The following is a 19,127-nucleotide window of genomic DNA, read 5'->3' on the forward strand; positions in this document are numbered from 1 at the left end:
TCGGTAATACTTGGACTTTCAATTAAATTTCAATGAAAACTCTCTCAGATCTACAATTTAAATTTATTAATCAAAGTCATTATACGAATTTCAAATAGTCATAAAATTGGACATCTTCCAAACACACAATAGACACACACAACAACACATAGTGCACAAAAATACACACATAATACACACACAATGTGCACACACACAACACATAACACAAACACTTGTATACATAGATTGATAAACAGGAGTAATTAGGTAAATAGAGTAGAAATTAATTATGGCAAATAATGAGGCAATTCGTAAATATGAATTCGTCTAATCATACCTTGAGCTGATGATGAGCTGATGATGAGCTGATTCGTCTATGTTATAATTGAACAAACTTTATATAAACATAGTTCGTTTCGAAGTTTCTTAGGATTCGACATGATTCTGGCCGACCATTTAATTAAAGTGAACATGTAATAATAACTTTTGTCCTAATACATATCGATTTTGGAAATTATTCCTTCCACTTTTAATACTAGGTGATGATTTCAATTAAGTACACCTCTACTGATCCTTTCCTTGTACGGTTTTACCATATCAATTATTTTTTATATTATTTTAGGTTAAAGACTATGCTAGAATTTCAGCCGAAAGATTATACTAAGAAAATTTTATTTTAAGAAAAATACAAAGGACAAGACGCAGTCGTTTTATCTAGGCTCCTTTTAATGCTACTACTAAATTTTTATGCATACTATTGTAAGTTCTCAAAGCAAAATTAACATTCTCTAGAATGAATGAAATTATTCTTAATTATAGTATTCTCTCCTTTCTAATGAATATGAACCACTCTTTTTTTTTTAATTTATCCTAAGATGATAGATTACTAAAAATAGAAATATATTTTTGTTTCTATTTTATCTTTTTTTCACTTTATTCTCTCCACTTGAGATACAAAGTAAAATTGCATAAATTCATGTGTAGCCCAAGGAAGGGGTCATCTTTCTTGGGACGGTGGGAGTAGTATGGATATTTTCGGTCATCGCTGACCCTACTGTTAGTCCATGAGTGCCGCTCGAGAGCTCTATAATCGGACGGCAGCTCCGCTGATAGGATAAACCTCCTATCGGGCTAATCGGAGTGCCCAACTCACCCGTCGAGCAAGTCGGTAGAATGAATGATAATATTGATATTCTTGATTAATTTCTCAAATGAATACAATAACTCGTATTTATAACACTAATAACTAACTTAATGAACAAGAAAACAAATATATGGAAAAGATATGTGATTCTCTAAAATATCTAAACAAAATATGAAATATGCTCGTATCATCCGCCTCCCGACCCCACGTAAGGAAGTTTCATCTCCACGGCTGAGAAATTAGAAAGAGATTAACTAGTTAGAACATTAGAAACAAATAGTAGAAAGTAGAGGAATACATCGAATTTAAGTAGAGAAGAAAATTTAGTACGTAATAAATTGAACAAAGATCATGCGAAAGGGATATATTTAGGAGAAGAGAGGTGCGCCGTTTGATTTGGGGATTTTTTATTTTTTATTGATCAATTCTATTTTATGGAGCATTTCACTTTTTTTTTATTGTTTTTTATTCTGTGGAGTACTCCTACTATTTCATTCCTATGAAACAATGAAAACTTATCCAACTCTTCAGAGTAATTAGGGCTCTGTTAAATATGAATAAATATGTCGAAGTTAGGCATTATAAATATAGGTAGTTTGATATAGATTTGTTTTGTAAGTAATTATTTTAAAGATTTATACATCAATTGTTTCCTCGATAATGGATTTGGATCGTGAATATTGAAAGCCCATTTAACAATAGCCCACATCTCAAGCGCACTCATTGTCGAATCCACGTGAACAAGGGGCTTAAGCTATTAAATCTATTTTTCTTTTATAAAATAAAGTTTTAAATTTAACTTATTCATATTTTTTTAATTATACAAAATCTTCTATTATTAAATATCTCACTTTAAAAAATACTATATTTTTCAATAAAATTTAAAAAACGTAGACTTCTCAATTTCATTATTGTTTTGTTACTCCTTAAAAAGATTTCTGTTTAAATTGCCAATTAATCATATTCTAAACTGTATTTTTCTTCAACTTATACGTTCCAAAAAAATGAATAAGGGGGTAAGTTTTCGGTTATCTCTGCTTATTTTATTCTCATTCTTGATCTTGATCGCCATAGTACAAGTTTACATTTTTAGCTATGGGCATGATTTTGTTTATGGGGTTGGTCTAGATCTAAATTTTAGTTAGGGGTTACTCCCTCCGTCCACAATTTAAAGAATCATTTTGTCATTATAGATGTCCACGATTTAAAGAATCTTTTACTTTATTCCACATTTGGTATGCGGTTCATACATTCAACTAACTCTTTTTCACTACAATCCATTGTAAAATTAAAATTAAAAATGAGACTCATATTCCACAAACTCTTTTCTTTTACAAAGTCAAATAATTTCTTAAAGTTCGTGCCGAGTCAAAATGACTTTTTAAACAGTACAAGGGTAAGTTGTCAATCCCTGAGCTATGGATTGTGAGAGACAAAATCAGTTGACTGATTGCATTGCATTGAATATCATTAGGTCAATGTAAGTCTACATCAGTATTTTCATCTTATCTTACTGATAAAGGATAAAGTTTATAATAAAATATCTGAGAAGAAAATTCTTCACAAAGTTCACCACAATATAACTAACCCCACCAGCCAAGAACACAGCAATACACACAAAACCAAACACAGAGAGAAAGAGGGTATTCATGGAAGTATTATACAGCATAGTTGTGCTATTCAGTGCTGTTTTCATCTCATATAACGCGTGGAAATTCTTGAAGCGGGCTTGGTTTGAGCCGAGAAAGGTCGAACAACGCCTGAGGCAGCAAGGTTTCAGTGGAAACAGCTACAGATTTATGGTTGGCGACTCCAAAGAAATGGCTGCCATGACTAAAGAAGCTCTCTCCAAGCCTATCCCTTTCTCCAACGATATCGCGCCTCGGGTCATCCCCTTCATCCATCACTCCCTTGTCAAATACGGTATATCAACTTTCCAGTTTCAGCTTTGGTTTGTTTTCACTTTTCAGCTTTCTTGGAAGATGTTTAATTAGGTTGTTACGAACTCATGGTTCAAGTCGGTTGTGTAAGGCTACTGGTGTGGGGTTTATAGACCAGATGATCTTTTTTTTTCCTAATTGACTAGCTTTTTTAGATAAGTTCTTTTCTTTGGTGGTCTGATCAACGAGTATGTTGGTCCTAAAACGGATGGTTGAGTTTATAAATCAAATGAGTTCTATCTCCCGATTTATATATTGAATGAATACTCATTTTCGTAATAGACTAGTGTTCGTTCTTTATAAATTAAATGAGTTCTCTTTCATGATAGGCTAAATATATTTGATAATCGATGGATGAGTTCTCATGTTTGGTTTGTATTTTAACGACTGATTGTTGGATTTTTGGTGGTAAAATTATAGGGGAAAATTGCTTCATGTGGTTTGGCTCAAATCCTGCAATAGTCATCTCCGATCACCAAATGATAAAAGAGATTATGTCGAAGAATTATGTTTTCCTGAAGACTTCTAGTCCGCTAGAGAAGCTTCTAACACGAGGCCTTGCAACGTACGAAGCAGACAAATGGGCTAAGCACAGAAGGCTGCTAAATCCTGCTTTTCATCTTGAAAAACTGAAGGTGTTTATCAGAGGGTAATAACCTAACTGAATCATACTAATATTCATTGAATGGTTCTTTCCTCGTTGCAGCTGATGCTTCCCTCGATGTACTTGAGCTGCGGTGACATGTTGAGCAAATTGGACAAGATGGTACCGAGTGATGGAGGATGCGAAGTGGATGTGTGGACTCATCTTCAAGCTCTAACGAGTGATGTGATCTCGCGCACTGCGTTTGGGAGCAGCTACGAAGAAGGGAGGAAGATATTTGAGCTTCAGAAAGAGCAGGGCACGCTCTTGCTGAAGGCGGCTCAAATGCTTTACTTCCCTGGTTGGAGGTACGATGATTTGAGAAGTAGTGTTGGATTAGTTTCACGGGTATTTGCATATAAATTCCAAAACTTTCGTCAAATTCTGGTTTTACATGCCATTCGTTAAAATTTGCGTGTGAAGTGTTGAACTGTTTGTCCTGTTTTTGCAACCAATCAAGATTTTGGCGCTAACAGTGCTTGACTTACTAACATGGCACTATCGAACGTCAACCAAAACGACGTCACATTAAATAAAGCGAAGCGACTTCGTATAATACTAAATTGAATAATTTAATTTGTTGTACTCCCTCTTATTCAACAAATGAAATTATTTAATTTAGCACAATACGACGTTTTATAACTACCTACAACATGACATTGTTCTCGTTTATGCCCTTGGTTGCAAAATCAGAACAAATCAAAGTTATGCAAAGACAGAATTTTGATGAATGTTTAGGAATTTACAGGAAAATAACCTTAGTTTTAATAATGTCTAGTCTAATACTTGTCTGGATTTAACTTGTAGATTTTTGCCAACAAAAACTAACAGAAGGATGGCACAAATTGCCAAGGAAGTTGACTCATTAATTCTAGGCATCATCAATAAAAGAAAGCAATTGGCAGAAGCAGGGGAAATAACAGAGTCCACTGACTTGCTAGGACTAATGTTGGAGTCCAATTTCAATGAAAATGGTGAAAAGATAGAAATGAGCTTGAGAGACTTGATTGATGAATGCAAACTCTTCTACATAGCCGGGCAGGAGTCAACAGCGTCCCTGCTCACGTGGACCATGATCCTGCTGAGCAAGCACCCGGACTGGCAGGCCCGTGCCAGAGACGAGGTCATGCAAGTTCTTGGCACCAACGAGCCGGATTTCCATGAGCTGAACCGGCTGCAGATTGTGACAATGATCTTTCACGAGGTTCTGAGATTGTACCCGGGGGCAGTTTTGCTGAGTCGAACCATCCGTGATGAGACGAGGCTAGGGGATTTAGCCCTGCCCGCGGGCGTGAGCATCTTCCTAGCTACGCTTCCGCTGCAGCATGACTGCGAGATATGGGGCGAGGACGCGAATGAGTTTAATCCGGAGAGGTTTGGCGAAGGCGTCTCCAAGGCGACGAAAGGGAGGCTCGTCTACTTTCCGTTTGGTGGAGGCCCGAGGATATGCATTGGGCAGAACTTTGCTTTGCTAGAAGCTAAAATGGCGCTGGCCCTCATCTTGAAACGGTATTGGTTCGAGCTTTCTCCATCGTATGCACACGCCCCGAATATGGTACTGTCGCTTCATCCTCAGCATGGTGCACCGTTGATCCTGCACCGGATCCTTTAGGCCTTGTTGCGTTATAATGATTATACATATATATCTTTCTACGTTGTGAAAGAGTGTTTTCTGCTATGAAATTTGTCGATATCGACTGTGTCTATTGAAAGAGTGTTTTATATAGGGCGATGTCTGTGATGATCACCGAAGGAAAGGCCCTTGCCCGAAGAATGACTCGTTCCCCGCACTATCATTGTTATAAATATCGCACATAACCGACCACAACAATAAATTAACCAAAACGACACCAAGAATTTAACATGTCCCAAAAAAACCATGAGCGCACAGAAACAACCAAAATATGCACTAGAAAATTTTTCATAAAAAGATACAGAACGAATCAGAATAACAACAATTGGACTTCAAGACCAAAGAACAACACGAAACCTTAGACTTCTATCATGGTATTAGAGCAGGTCACTGACCATAGGCTGAAATTTTAATGACCCACCGGTACAACACTGACCCTGACCCTGACCCTGTACATGTCTTTAAATTTGGGTCATATTATTGGAGAGACCCTGTTCCATTATGTCACATGATTGTACATACAGCAGACGAAATATTCGAAAGGGTCCATGCCATTTCCAGTGCCCTCATCTGAGCCTTCCAATTCTGGAAATTAATGCAAAAAACAGCCCATTGGAAACAAGAGGCATTCTCTTAATCTTCCAAAGTATCAACACAATATACTATACCAATTTATCCCTAGTCAATGTAAGAAAATAATGTACAGAAAAATTTGTTCCTTTTTCAGCATCTATTGTTCCTTCTGTAAGTTAAAAAAAATGGTTTCTTTTCAAATCTAACTTTTTCGGTTTAAATTTTTGGCTTGAGAGAAGTATACCATAAATGAAATTTCAACAACTTCAACAAAATCTCTCAGTTTCTTATTTTACTATGTTATTTAAGATTTTTGTGACGTCTCTCTTGTTTCGTTCATGTTGGTTACTTTCTGGGGACTTACCGGACCATTCGCGGAATGAACTTGAGGATCATAGTTTCCGTAGTCACGATGTTCCTCTTGGATCCGTCTCACACACTTCATGTTGAATAATCAGATATTGAACATTGGAGAAGATTGTTTATTCACTGAATTATATTTTGAGGATACAATGTATATTGGTATTTATAGGGCAAGAAATATAAATGCATCTAGGGACTAGACAACTTGGAACTCTTCATTATAAATACTATCTCCCCTTTCCAATAGGTTGGGAATTCCTAATTCTCTTTCCAACATCCTTGAGACACCCAAATTCTATTTCCAACACTCCCCCTCAAGTTAAGTAACGGGATTTCCGATACTTAACTTGCCGAGTGCTACTGAGAAATCTCTTGCACCAACTGCCTTTGTCAAAATATCTGCGAGTTGATCTTTGGATCGAACAAATGGAAATTCAACAATTCCTGCCTCAATTTTTTCTTTGATGAAGTGTCTGTCAACTTCAACGTGTTTTGTTCGATCATGTTGAACTGGATTTTCTGATATACTGATGGCAGCCTTGTTATCGCAGAAGAGCTGACATGTTTTCTGTGGTAACAATGCTAATTCCTCCATTAGTCTTCTTAGCCACAATACTTCTGTCAATCCATTCCTAATTCCTCTGAATTCTGCTTCTGCACTTGAGAGTGCCACAACTTTCTGTTTCTTACTCTTCCAGGTAACCAAGTTTCCGCCAACGAATGTAAAGTAGCCAGAGGTTGATCTTCTATCAACGGGATTCCCTGCCCAGTCTGCATCTGTGTACCCATGGATTTCTAAATGATCATTCTTCTTGAACATTATACCGTGATCAAATGTTCTTTTTAGATACCTCACTATCCTTAGCGCTGCTTCAAGATGTTCATGTTGGGGTTGATGCATGAACTGACTTACTATACTGACTGCGTATGCAATATCAGGTCTAGTATGAGACAAGTAGATTAATTTCCCAACAAGCCTTTGGTACCGCTCTCTGTCTGTTAGTTGAGCACCTTCCTTGATCTGCAAGCCATGGTTGACAATGATGGGTGTTTCTGCTGGCTTACAATCCACCATCCCTATTTCTGCCAATAGGTCAAGAATATATTTTCTCTGGTTAATGAAGATTCCTTTTCTTGATCTTAATACTTCTACTCCAAGAAAGTATTTTAGTGCTCCTAAATCCTTCATCTCAAATTCAGTTGCCAAGTTTTTCTTGAGTTGAGCAATCTCCTCTTCATCATTTCCTGTTATGATCATATCGTCAACATAGATCAGTAGGCAAGTAATCTTATCTCCTTTCCTCTTTAGGAACAATGTGTGATCTGCGTTGCTTTGTTGATAATCATATTTCTTCATAGCCGCACCAAATCTCCCGAACCATGCTCTTGGAGATTGTTTCAGTCCATACAGTGTCTTCTTTAGTCGGCACACTTCTCCCTCTTTGAAGTCTCCTTCGAAACCAGGAGGGCTCTCCATATAGACTTCTTTCTTCAATTCTCCATGTAGAAAGGCATTTGTAACGTCGAATTGATATAAAGGCCAATCTTTGTTTGCTGCAACGGAGAGCAATACTCGAACTGTATCCATCTTGGCTACCGGGGAAAAAGTCTCTGAGTAATCCACGCCATAAGTCTGAGTGTATCCTTTTGCAACCAATCGAGCTTTGTATCTTTCAATGGACCCATCTGGTCTTCGTTTAATTGTGAATACCCATCTACATCCTACTGCACGTTTCCCTTCTGGGAGCAAACATTTTTCCCAAGTGTGGTTCCTTGCCAGTGCTTTCAATTCTATTTGCATTGCTTCTCTCCACTTTTTACTCTTCATGGCTTCTTCAACTGACTGAGGAATCTCCTCTTCCTCATACAGTGCTTCTTCAAAAGCCTTGGCCATTTTTGTCAAGTTTGCCCTGGCTATATTCCCAACTGAATATCTTGCTTTCCCTCCCCTTTCCGGCGAATATCTTTTGGGTGGGACACCACGATTAATCCGTCGAGGTAGAACATATTGTCCAGTATCTCCATCTACTGGGTAGCATTCAGGAGAATTATCAGTAATAACAGGAATTTCAATTGCAGTATTGTTTACCTCAGGTATCGGAGGGGTTATCGGTGGGTCACTGCGCTCCACGGGTTGTATATTGTTCAAGACTTGCTCGGGGGCAATATTAGCCGGCTCAGTTGGATTCTCAGTAGGATCCGCTGTGTATGGCATAGGTGACCAACTTAGGAAGTCAATCATATTCTCCTCCCCCTGACTCGTAAGTTGGGAACCATAAAAGAACTCACTTTCCAAAAATTGACAGTTCATTGTGGTAATGATCTGTCGACTGTTAGGGTCGTAACATCGATATCCTTTCTGGTTTATACCATATCCCACAAACACACATTTAAGGGCACAAGGAGAGAGTTTGGTACGGTCATTTTTGGGAATATGTACAAATACTGAACATCCAAAAACACGGGGTTTTAGAGATAAAGTAGATGGGACTGTGGCTAAGGAAGATAAGGCTTGGAGAGGAGATTTCATGCTTAGGGTGCGAGTAGGAAGGCGATTGAGAAGGTAAATGGAAGTAGCAACAGCTTCTAACCAGAAATATTTTGGTACCTTTGAATCAAGAAGGAGAGCTCTAGTCATTTCAAGGACAACCCTATTTTTTCGCTCGGCTACCCCATTTTGTTCAGGTGTATAGGCACAAGATGTTTGATGTAATAACCCTTTTTCGGCACAAAAAACTTTCATTTTTGAGTTCACGAATTCCCCACCATTATCGGACCTAAGAATTTGGATCTTAGTTTGGAACTGGGTAAGAATCATAGAGTAAAAATCGACAAACTTAGAAAAGACATCGGATTTATTTTTTAAAAAATAGACCCATGTCATTCTAGTGCAATCATCAATGAATAGGACAAAATAACGGAACCCATGTCCCCCAACAATAGGAGACGGACCCCACACATCAGAATGTATTAAAGAAAACACAGAATCAGCTCTAGTATCAGAAGAAGGAAAAGATTGTCTATGACTCTTAGCCAAAACACAAGTCTCGCAATTAAAAGCCGAAGTCGAAACAAGACCAGGAAATAAAACTTTCAAATAACCTAGAGATGGATGTCCGAACCGCCTATGCCACAACATGGGGTCCTGTTCTGAAGTTCCTTGAGCTAACATCACTTTGCACGATTGAGCAATCTCATCCACATAGTACAACCCGTGGTTCTCAGTGCCACGCCCAATAATTGCTCCCGTCCGAATACCCTGTAAAACACAAAATGTAGGATGCATCAAAAGGGTGCAATCAAGTTCCTTTGTTACTTGGCTGACAGACATCAATTTTTGGCACAGAGATGGAACATAAAGACAATTGGACAGAGTTAAAGATGGAGAAATTCGAATAGTGCCAGCGCCCTCCACCCGAGCTAGTTCTCCGCTGGCAGTTTCAACATATTTTCGCCGTGACGTTGTTAAGCTACATAAATCTGCCAAGTCATACGTCATAGTATCAGTAGCACCGCAATCAAAAATCCATCTTTTATCTTTCTTACCCCCAGTAGACTGTACATTACACAATCGAGCTATAGAAGAATCATCCATGGTAGACCAATTTTTATGTCCTAAAACAGGATTTAAAAAACATTGGTTGGCAGGTTCGGATTTATTTGGATTTTGGGGTTCAGTTTGGTAAGTATTGACTGAATGGGGCATTTTTTCGAATTTTCCGGAACTTGGGGGGGTTCTGGGTAAAGTATGGGGGGGATTTTGTAATAAAGGGGACAAATGAGGGTTTGGGATTAAAATCCCAAACCCAATACCTTCACTTGCGTTCCCACACCGCGCTCTTGCTATCTCCGCCGTCGCCCCCGCATCGCCATCGCCTTCGACCGTTGCCCACCACCCACCTCCGATTGGCTCTTCAATCGTCATTCTGGGGTCGTTGCCGGCGTAGGTAGCCTTTTGGCTGCCCGCCGTGGCGACGGCTCCAGTACTTTCCTCCCGCCGGTAACCGTGTAGCTGTGGTGGCTGCTGATTCCGGGCGTGTGGTGGGGCTGGTGGTCTGTTCTGAGTAGGTGGTGGTGGCTGACAGAATCGAGCTCCAAGGCCGGCCCCAATTCTTGCTTCCCCTGATTCGACGGTCGGTGTAACCGACGGCTTCCAAACCGCGGTACGCCTTTCTTGTTTGACGATGCCAAAAGCTTCGTCAGCTGTTGTATCATCCCCAAACTTGAGGATTTCTCTCTGGAGGCTGTCGTATTTGTTGTTGAGGAGTTTGAATCCTATTGAAACTGATTCAATTAGCACTTGAAGATTAGGCAGACAGCCAACATTGTCCATATATTTCCAAGGAAATCGCCATCCGCTCAAGGTTAGCTTTCTCAGCGTCTCCGGGAAAACAGGTCGAACCTTAAACGGAATAACATAATCACCCTCCAAAACTAGCTTCAACTTTTCAAGTTGATGCAGAAAGACAAGATTGCGGAGCTGGTTGTCTTTCTGGATTTTGCCTCCAAAATAAGTGATTCTCAGCTTTTTCACATTGGGAAGCATTTGTGTCATCTTTTCAGTACATAAGAACCTTCCTGCTACTGAGAGAGTCAGCAGGGTTTCTAGAGGAGAATCCACTACTCTTGGAACAGGCAAAAAATTGTAGAAGGAAACAAGATGAGTTAATTGTGGCATCATCCAAATCTCTGATGGTAAAGACAGCACATCCCTTGAGCGCCGCCTTGATCTGAACCTTGGACAAACGATCAATGTCCGAAGATTCTCAAGCCTAGAAGTGGCTGCCGGAATCTCACTTGGGCACGCGAAAGCAAGGTACCTTAAATGAAACAGGTCAAATACTTGAGCAGGCAAAGGGTGCTCATTGTCATCCACCACATCCAACACCCTTAGCAATTTGAACCCCGGTAGAGCGCCTAACGAACTTTCACTAGGTCGGAAGCATACAACGGAACGAAGAGTTGAGCCATGATTTCTTGCAACGAGCACCAGATCAGGGTGAGCAATACTCAGACGGTGCTGAATATTTTCCTCCTCGCCTCTTCTCCTACATACCATCCGTACCAAATCGTGGACGCTGCAACTTTTGATTTTGCCATCAGACTTCCTCCTTGTCACCAAAGCTAGACTTTTCTTGACAAGATCTTCCAAACACTCTATGGCCTCCTCTTCTAGTTCGACAAATCCTTCAGCAATCCATAGCTTGACGAGCTTCGAGGCACGAATCTCATGATCTTCTGGGAAGGCTACCATGTATTGGAAGCATGGCCTCAAATGATGAGGCAAGTTGGTATAACTTAAAGATATTATCTCATCCAACTCCCTAGCTGAGTCTACCTTCTTCTCAACTTCTTTCTATGAGAATCCAGTCTTCAACACCGTGGACAACATGCCTGAAAGATGTATGAACTAGATTAGGATATAAGGCTTTAATTAATAAGAATGAACTTAAATTAATTAAAACAGATAAAAGAATACAAGCCTATGGGTCCATAGTGCAATTATTATATACTGCCTTCGTCCTAAAATTACACTAAAGTCCACAATGTGGATATCTAGATTTTACCGTTGGATACAAATTACTCTAAAGTCCAAAGTTGGTCATCAACATTTGTCTACATTTGTATGAAAAAAAAAATGTTTGGTCCTACTATTCAACAATTTTGTCAAAAGTTAACAGTCAACAACATTTTGACTAGATTAGTAATTTAATTGCATTCCAAATTAAAAAATAACATAAGAAGAAAGTCCTTTTTTATTTTCTCCTTAGTATTTTTGCTTTTTTTTATATATTTCTTTAACTTTTATAATTAGAATAATACTCCATATCTCAGTAATCTAGTCAAAATATGTTTATTGTCAATTTTTTCACAAGAACCGTTAGATATGTACCAAAATATATTGTTTAAACTAGAAGTTTTCACTTAGACCAAAAGTTTTTTCAAACTAAGTGAAATGATCCATTTTGAGCTTTAGTCAACAAATTATGTAACAAGGAAATTCTATCTCGTAACTGTTTTGATAATATGCTCAACTCGCAACATATATATTACTCCTACGTCCCAACTAAATTGAGTCAAAACTTTTGAGTACGGAAATTAAAAGATTTGTATTCAGAAGTAGGAGAGATGAATAAAGTATACCTTCCCATAAAAATATGGGTGGATATGTGGCACGGAAATTAAGACAAAATTGTAAAGTAAAAGAGAGAATGAGAAGAGTAGTTAAAAAAGTGTTGGTGGATAGTGGGATCTATATTATTATTATTATTATTATTATTTATTATTATTATTGTTGTTGTTGTTGTTGTTTTGATACTGATATAAATTGTAAATAACTTGATGTATAGGGATAATATATTGGAATAACTTTTCCTAAATGGATGACCATATTTTTATGGGGCGGATGAAAATGGAAAGTGCACATATTTTTACGTAGATGATGGAGTATAAAAGATAAAGAGAGTAAAATAAGAGTGACGTAATATTTTATTTTTTATCACAAAATGAGAAATGAAAACTCAATTGGGATAGCCTAAAATGAAATACGAATCAACTTTGTTGGGATGGATGGAGCACTTATAAAAATCTAAACTTCCTTTTCCTGACGTCATTTACTGATACAGTGCAAAAATAATAGACAGAAAACAAATCTCTATTGAATAAATTACGAAATACCTGCAACTAGCACAACTGCAAGTGGCAATCCACCGCACCTTCTTGAGATCTTCATTCCAATGTGCACCAAATAAGATGGACAATCACTACTGGGAAACACTTTCTTCTTGAGCAGATCCCAGCTTTCGTCCCAGCCCATGAAACGCATGCGATGAACGTCGCTGGAAGAGCCGGCATAAGTAGCCACATCCACTAACCTCGTGGTTATAACGACTCGGCTCCCGTTTCCGTCATCCGGAAGACAAATGCTAGCATCATCCCAAGCACCATGGCTCCATAAATCATCCAACACGATGAGGTACTTCCTGCCCTTCAAGAATTTGTGAACCTTTTCCTGCCCAGAGCTCTCATTTTCCACTTGTTTAAAGCAAGCTAGGAGGGCGGTATAAATACTCTGGGGCTTGTAATCTTGTGATACAGTCACCCAAGCCCTAACCATGAAAGCATCCGTGGTCAACGGATGGTGATAAACATTCTTGGCCAGTGTGGTCTTCCCGATTCCTCCCATCCCCACGATTGGGATAACCTGAAGGTGGGATGGCCCTCCGGTGAGCCTATCGGCGATTTTGATCAGGTCCTGGTTAAGGCCGACGACATCGGGGATGGCCATCGTTAATTTGAGGGAGAGAAGAAGAACTGATGCTGGTTTAGGGAGAACCGTTGACCAGTGACAAAGAAGAAGTGATGATTGGAGATTGTGATACTGGCCTTTACTTGTGCTGAAGAGATCATTTCGATGCATTGTTTTAAAAATCGAATCCTTGAAATGTTCAAATCAGTCCAGACTTTGATTTGGCCAGAGTAATAAAATTATAAAAACATTAAAATAAAAGATAGAAATGAGCTTGAGAGACTTGATTGATGAGTGCAAACTCTTCTACATAGCCGGGCAGGAGTCCACAGCGTCCCTGCTCACGTGGACCATGATCCTGCTGAGCAAGCACCCGGACTGGCAGGCCCGTGCCAGAGACGAGGTCATGCAAGTTCTTGGCACGAACGAACCGGATTTCCAAGAGCTGAACCGGCTGCAGATTGTGACAATGATCTTCCACGAGGTTCTGAGATTGTACCCGGGGGCAGTTTTGCTGAGTCGAACCATCCGTGATGAGACGAGGCTAGGGGATTTAGCCCTGCCCGCGGGCGTGAGCATCTTCCTAGCCACGCTTCCGCTGCAGCATGACTGCGAGATATGGGGCGAGGACGCGAATGAGTTTAATCCGGAGAGGTTTGGCGAAGGCGTCTCCAAGGCGACGAAAGGGAGGCTCGTCTACTTTCCGTTTGGTGGAGGCCCGAGGATATGCATCGGGCAGAACTTTGCTTTGCTAGAAGCGAAAATGGCGCTGGCCCTCGTATTGAAACGGTATTGGTTCGAGCTTTCTCCATCGTATGCACACGCCCCGAATATGGTACTGTCGCTTCATCCTCAGCATGGTGCACCGTTGATCCTGCACCGGATCCTTTAGGCCTTGTTGCGTTATAATGATTATACATATATATCTTCTCTGCTATGAAATTTGTCGATTCGACTGCGTCTGTTGAAAGAGTAATTTATGTCATATAGGTGGCATATAATGAAAGTTCCATCTTCGCTACTGTTTCTAAACAAAGAATCTTGAAACGTTTTCAAGATATTAATACTCGTAGAAGTCAATTGTGGTCGTCAACAGACGCTAGTGCTACTTGAATTTTAGTATGTTGTTTATTTTACCATAAGAATATATTGGAGTATAACATTTAATTTTTTTTCAATTGTGGTCGTCAACAGACGCTAGTGCTACTTGAATTTTAGTATGTTGTTTATTTTACCATAAGAATATATTGGAGTATAACATTTAATTTTTTTTCTTTATCAATTCATTCCACCTATTTTCCAGTTCTGGATCAGCCACTGATTGATACTAAATGTAAAAAGTATCTAGATACGGCGCAGAGTCAAGTGCAGGCCGTGCTGAGGCTGCAACGTGAAGATGAGCCGAGGGGCGTGCGTGTACGAGGACGACAGCTCGATGGTGAAACGCTGCAAGATCATCGACAGCACCGCCTTCGCCTCCACCATCGCGAAGTTCTGCCCGAGGCATATCCTCGGCCCCCAGCCAAAGGGGCAGAACAAGCCGCCCTTCGTCGCCTTTGCCACCCCATCGCTAAACCTCTCCGGGTTGAACTCCATCGCGTCATCCCCCCAAAACTCGCGGCTGTGATGCAACCACATCACCGGAATGTTAACACCAATATCCTTAGGCAGAGTGTATTTCCCCAGCTTGATCTCCTCCGTAACGTGCCGGAGCAGAGCCACCACGGGCGGGTAAAACCGCAGCACCTCGAATAGTATCATCGACACCGTCTTGAGCTGGCTCAATCCCTCATAGTTTGGCTTCTCTTTGCCAAAGACATGATAAATCTCGTCTCTGGCTCTCTTCTGCCATTCTTGATGCTTGCTCAGCAGAACGAATGTCCACGAAAGCAACGTCGAGGTCGTCTCCTGCCCCGCGAAGTAGAAGACTTTGCATTCTTCGATGATCTCATCGATGGTCATTCCGAAGCTCTTGTTGCCGTGCTGTTCGATTTCTTGAAAGTTGGACTCCAAGAGCATCCCAAGCAAGTCCGGGTTGATGGCTTCTCCGGCTTTGATGGCGTTCATCCTCTTGTCGATGAGGGTACGGACGATGGGACGGACCTGGCTTTCGATCTCCTTCATTCTGTTGTTCCTTTTGGTTGGAAGAAACCTACACACACAATAAAAGGAGTTAGAAAAAATGAAAGAATGTTTAATCGAAACGTAAGTTAAGTGAATACAGAATAAAGTAGATAAATGAAGACGGAATAAAACACTGTGTTTGTTCAAAGTCCTTTTTTTCATGAATTTTAAGAAATGCAAATTGAAAAGTTTAGTACACTTTTATATAAGCGGAATAAGTTAGTCAACATGAGGCTGACTTGCTATCTATAGAAAAGTGAAATGACGACAGACTTATCAAAATGGCAAAATGAGACTTCTATTGTCAAAAAGTTGATTTTTGCTTAAAGGGAAAGGACACAATTAGTCAGGAATGTCTCAAAAAGGAATACGCTTTAACTAAGGACAGAGGGAGTATCTATTACCGTGATCCTGGGAAATATATTGTACGCAGGCAGGCTAGAACATGGTCGGCTTGTTCCTTTTGTAACTCGAAGATTTTCCGACCTTCTTCGTAGCTGCTGCCGAATGCAGTTCTTGAAATGGCGTCGCTGGTTATATTTTCGAGGTATGGCCAGAAGTCGAGGTCGCACACTCCTTCCGGCGACATTTTGTTCTCGATTTCGGACAGAACGTCCTCGCAGCTCAGGTTGAAGGCAGGCACCATCAGCTGCTCAAGAAAAGGAAAGCCTTTCACACCACTAAATCATATACTCTCACTTTACATTTTTTATGGTTTAAAGCCATTATTATGGGATAATTTAAAATAAATTTTGTAGTACCATGTTAACTATATGCAGGGACATAGCAATTTTAAATTTTCATAAGATGTTATAGTAAGTTTAATAATATTTTTATTTTTATTTATTTAGCTAAATTTTGGAATTTGTAGCTTTAATTCTATAACCAATTCATATCTCTTTCTTTGCTAATTCTATTTGTTTTATAGTAAAGAAAGATAAAGATATATATTTTGGATATTGTTAAACTTCATTATAAGTTGAGTTTAATTATGTTTTGATATCAAAATAGTAAATATTATAGGCTAATTCTATAAACCTTTGCATATAGTTATGATCAAAGATTGAGACGGAGGGAGTATGTAACAAAAATAGTAATAATGTATGTGTAAAACACCTTTAATTTCTCAATGTGGAAAGCCGGATTGATGATTTTCCTATGCTTAGCCCATTTTTCCTTCTCCAGTGTCACCACCCCCGGCGCGAACAAGCTGGTGAGCGGATTTGGTGTCGTCGGCTTAGAGAACACATTGTGCTTCTGCGTCACCTCCTTTATTAGGGCGATGTCCGTGATGATCACCGAAGGCTTTGGCCCTTGCCAGAAGAATGACTCATTCCCTGCACTATTATTGTTATAAATAGCGCACATAAACGATCACAACGATAAATTAACTGAAACGACACCAAGAATTTAACATGGCCAAAAAAAACCACGGGCGCACAAAAACGACCAAAATATGCACTAGAGAATTATTCATAAAAAAATTACGGAACGAATCAGAATAACAACAATGACTTGACACTAATTCTGGCGACTCCAAGGCCCATAATAACAACACCAAACGGGCTCCAAGGCCCTTAACGAGGGGATAAGGATCACAAATGTACAAAGATTGTCACAAGACTCTTTCCATGCACTATAGTTTTTATGAAGAGTAAATGTCAATTTTGGTCCTAAACATATGACCAAAATATGAATTTGGTCCAAAACATTCACTTTTTGAAAAACAGGTCCATAACAAATGAAAATGTCGACACAGTAGTCATTTTTTTATGGTTACGTCAAAAAAACTAACGGTCAACACTAAATGCAAAGTGGCATGACCGTTAGTTTTGGACCACTCCGACAAGGATTTTATTTGTTATGGATCTATTTTTCAAAAAAAATGAATGTTTTGGACCAAATTCATATTTTGGTCATATGTTTGGGACCAAAATTGTCCTTTACTCTTTCTCTTTCATAAATAGCACACACAAACGACCACACAATAAATTAACCAAACGACACCAAGATTTTAACATGGCCAAAAAAACACAGGCGCACATAAACAACCAAAGTATGCACTAGAAAATTATTCATAAAAAAGTTACGGAACGAATCAGAATAACAACAATGACTTAACCCTAATTCTAGCGACTTCAAGGCCAAAGAACAGCACGAAACGTGCTCCAATTTCCTTAACGAGGGGGATAAGGATCACAAATTAACGAAGATCATCACAAGATTCATATACATTCAAGATTAATTTCTTCAACACATACCATGCTTTTTCATTGTGTTGAAGGCAAAAGTCATGGCTCTTGGCTTTATATCATCATCCAAACTGAGGGGTTTGGACATGAGTTGTTGAAGGGCTTGTCCATACTCTTTCAAGTCTCCATAGGGAAATCGGTAAGGGTTTCCTTTGAAACCTTGGCTTCTCAGGAGTTTTTCTAGACGTTTCGGCTTGAAATACATCGAGTTTAGTATCTTCCATGTGTGTGCTGAGACAATCAAGATGACACAAGCTATGAGTATTTGGAAATGGACTTCCATTTTTGCTTCTTTGGGTGGCATTTCATGGCTATATAGATAGAGAGAGGTAGTGTGTGTTGGGACTTGTTTTTCACCAATCACTATTGTTTAGGGACATGTTTTCTGATTAAGTGTCTAGTTTACCATGTGTTTAGGATAGTAGATGAGATTAAGTGGGCTGTTTATTCTCTAATTACAGTTACTTTTGTGTGGCTATTTACTTGCCACTTCAGTTTGAAGGGGGATTAGTTTATATGATTAAAAAAAATGTGAATTAATAAAAAATGTAATGTGATTGTTTACAATTTTTTCGATTATAGTTTGGTCAACTCAATCATAATTGATTTTTACCATGTTTTGTGAAAAATTAATGCTGGTTAGTCAATCTTAGCATATTCTCCTCCAATTCAATTTTAATTTGTTCTTACCCAAACAAAATTTTAGTAATTAGTTATAAGTCTCATAATCTAGAAAGATTCAATTATTGATAATGGTGGTGGTGGTGGGACTTTGATGATTCATATCTATACATAAACAAAATTTGTAATTATAGTTTACAAAATCTATGCATATCTAAACATAAACAAAATTGATAAAAAAAAAATTGTGAATTAATAAAAAATGGAATTTGATTGTTTACAATTTTTTCCATTATAGTTTGGTCAACTCAATCATAATTGAATATTACCATTTTTTGTGAAAATTAATGCTGGCTAATCAATCTTAGCATATTCTCCTCCAATTCAATTTTTGTTCTTACCCAAACAAAATTTTAGTAATTAGTTATAAGTCTCATAATCCAGAAAGATTCAGTGATTGATAATGGTGGTGGTGGTGGGAATTTTTTTTTTTTTTTTTAAACCAGGTGTATCTAACTCGCCTTTTGGCGGAATCCGACTAATCCTGCTCGATCGGATTTGTGAATTAAGGCCGAAAATATCCCAGCATATGGCGGGGTCTGA

At 39.0% G+C, this 19,127-nt stretch overlaps 4 protein-coding genes across 4 annotated transcripts; 2 read left to right on the plus strand and 2 right to left on the minus strand.

Annotated features, from left to right (window-relative positions):
- Positions 1 to 2,709: 2,709 nt before the first annotated feature.
- Positions 2,710 to 5,435, plus strand: LOC125196005 (cytochrome P450 72A225-like). Its single transcript, XM_048094343.1, has 4 exons — positions 2,710 to 3,049; positions 3,487 to 3,701; positions 3,773 to 4,017; positions 4,517 to 5,435. Exons 1-4 carry the CDS (start codon positions 2,776 to 2,778, stop codon positions 5,319 to 5,321), a joined length of 1,539 nt encoding a protein of 512 aa, XP_047950300.1. The 5' UTR covers positions 2,710 to 2,775; the 3' UTR covers positions 5,322 to 5,435.
- Positions 5,436 to 11,455: 6,020 nt separating this feature from the next.
- LOC125195509 (putative late blight resistance protein homolog R1A-3) lies at positions 11,456 to 13,566 on the minus strand. Its single transcript, XM_048093652.1, has 2 exons — positions 12,957 to 13,566; positions 11,456 to 11,672 (listed from the first exon to the last, which is right to left on the minus strand). Exons 1-2 carry the CDS (start codon positions 13,564 to 13,566, stop codon positions 11,635 to 11,637), a joined length of 648 nt encoding a protein of 215 aa, XP_047949609.1. The 3' UTR covers positions 11,456 to 11,634.
- LOC125196006 (cytochrome P450 72A225-like) lies at positions 13,170 to 14,442 on the plus strand. Its single transcript, XM_048094344.1, has 2 exons — positions 13,170 to 13,254; positions 13,325 to 14,442. Exon 2 carries the CDS (start codon positions 13,796 to 13,798, stop codon positions 14,417 to 14,419), a length of 624 nt encoding a protein of 207 aa, XP_047950301.1. The 5' UTR covers positions 13,170 to 13,254; positions 13,325 to 13,795; the 3' UTR covers positions 14,420 to 14,442.
- A 325-nt stretch (positions 14,443 to 14,767) lies between these two features.
- Positions 14,768 to 18,186, minus strand: LOC125191758 (cytochrome P450 CYP72A219-like). The gene is made up of 4 exons (XM_048089169.1): positions 17,913 to 18,186; positions 16,768 to 16,988; positions 16,056 to 16,300; positions 14,768 to 15,679 (listed from the first exon to the last, which is right to left on the minus strand). The coding sequence occupies exons 1-4, from the start codon at positions 18,184 to 18,186 to the stop codon at positions 14,872 to 14,874; spliced, it is 1,548 nt and encodes a 515-aa protein (XP_047945126.1). The 3' UTR covers positions 14,768 to 14,871.
- Positions 18,187 to 19,127: the final 941 nt, after the last annotated feature.

This window comes from Salvia hispanica, chromosome 6 (assembly GCF_023119035.1).
Source record: "Salvia hispanica cultivar TCC Black 2014 chromosome 6, UniMelb_Shisp_WGS_1.0, whole genome shotgun sequence".
Taxonomy (NCBI): domain Eukaryota; kingdom Viridiplantae; phylum Streptophyta; class Magnoliopsida; order Lamiales; family Lamiaceae; genus Salvia; species Salvia hispanica.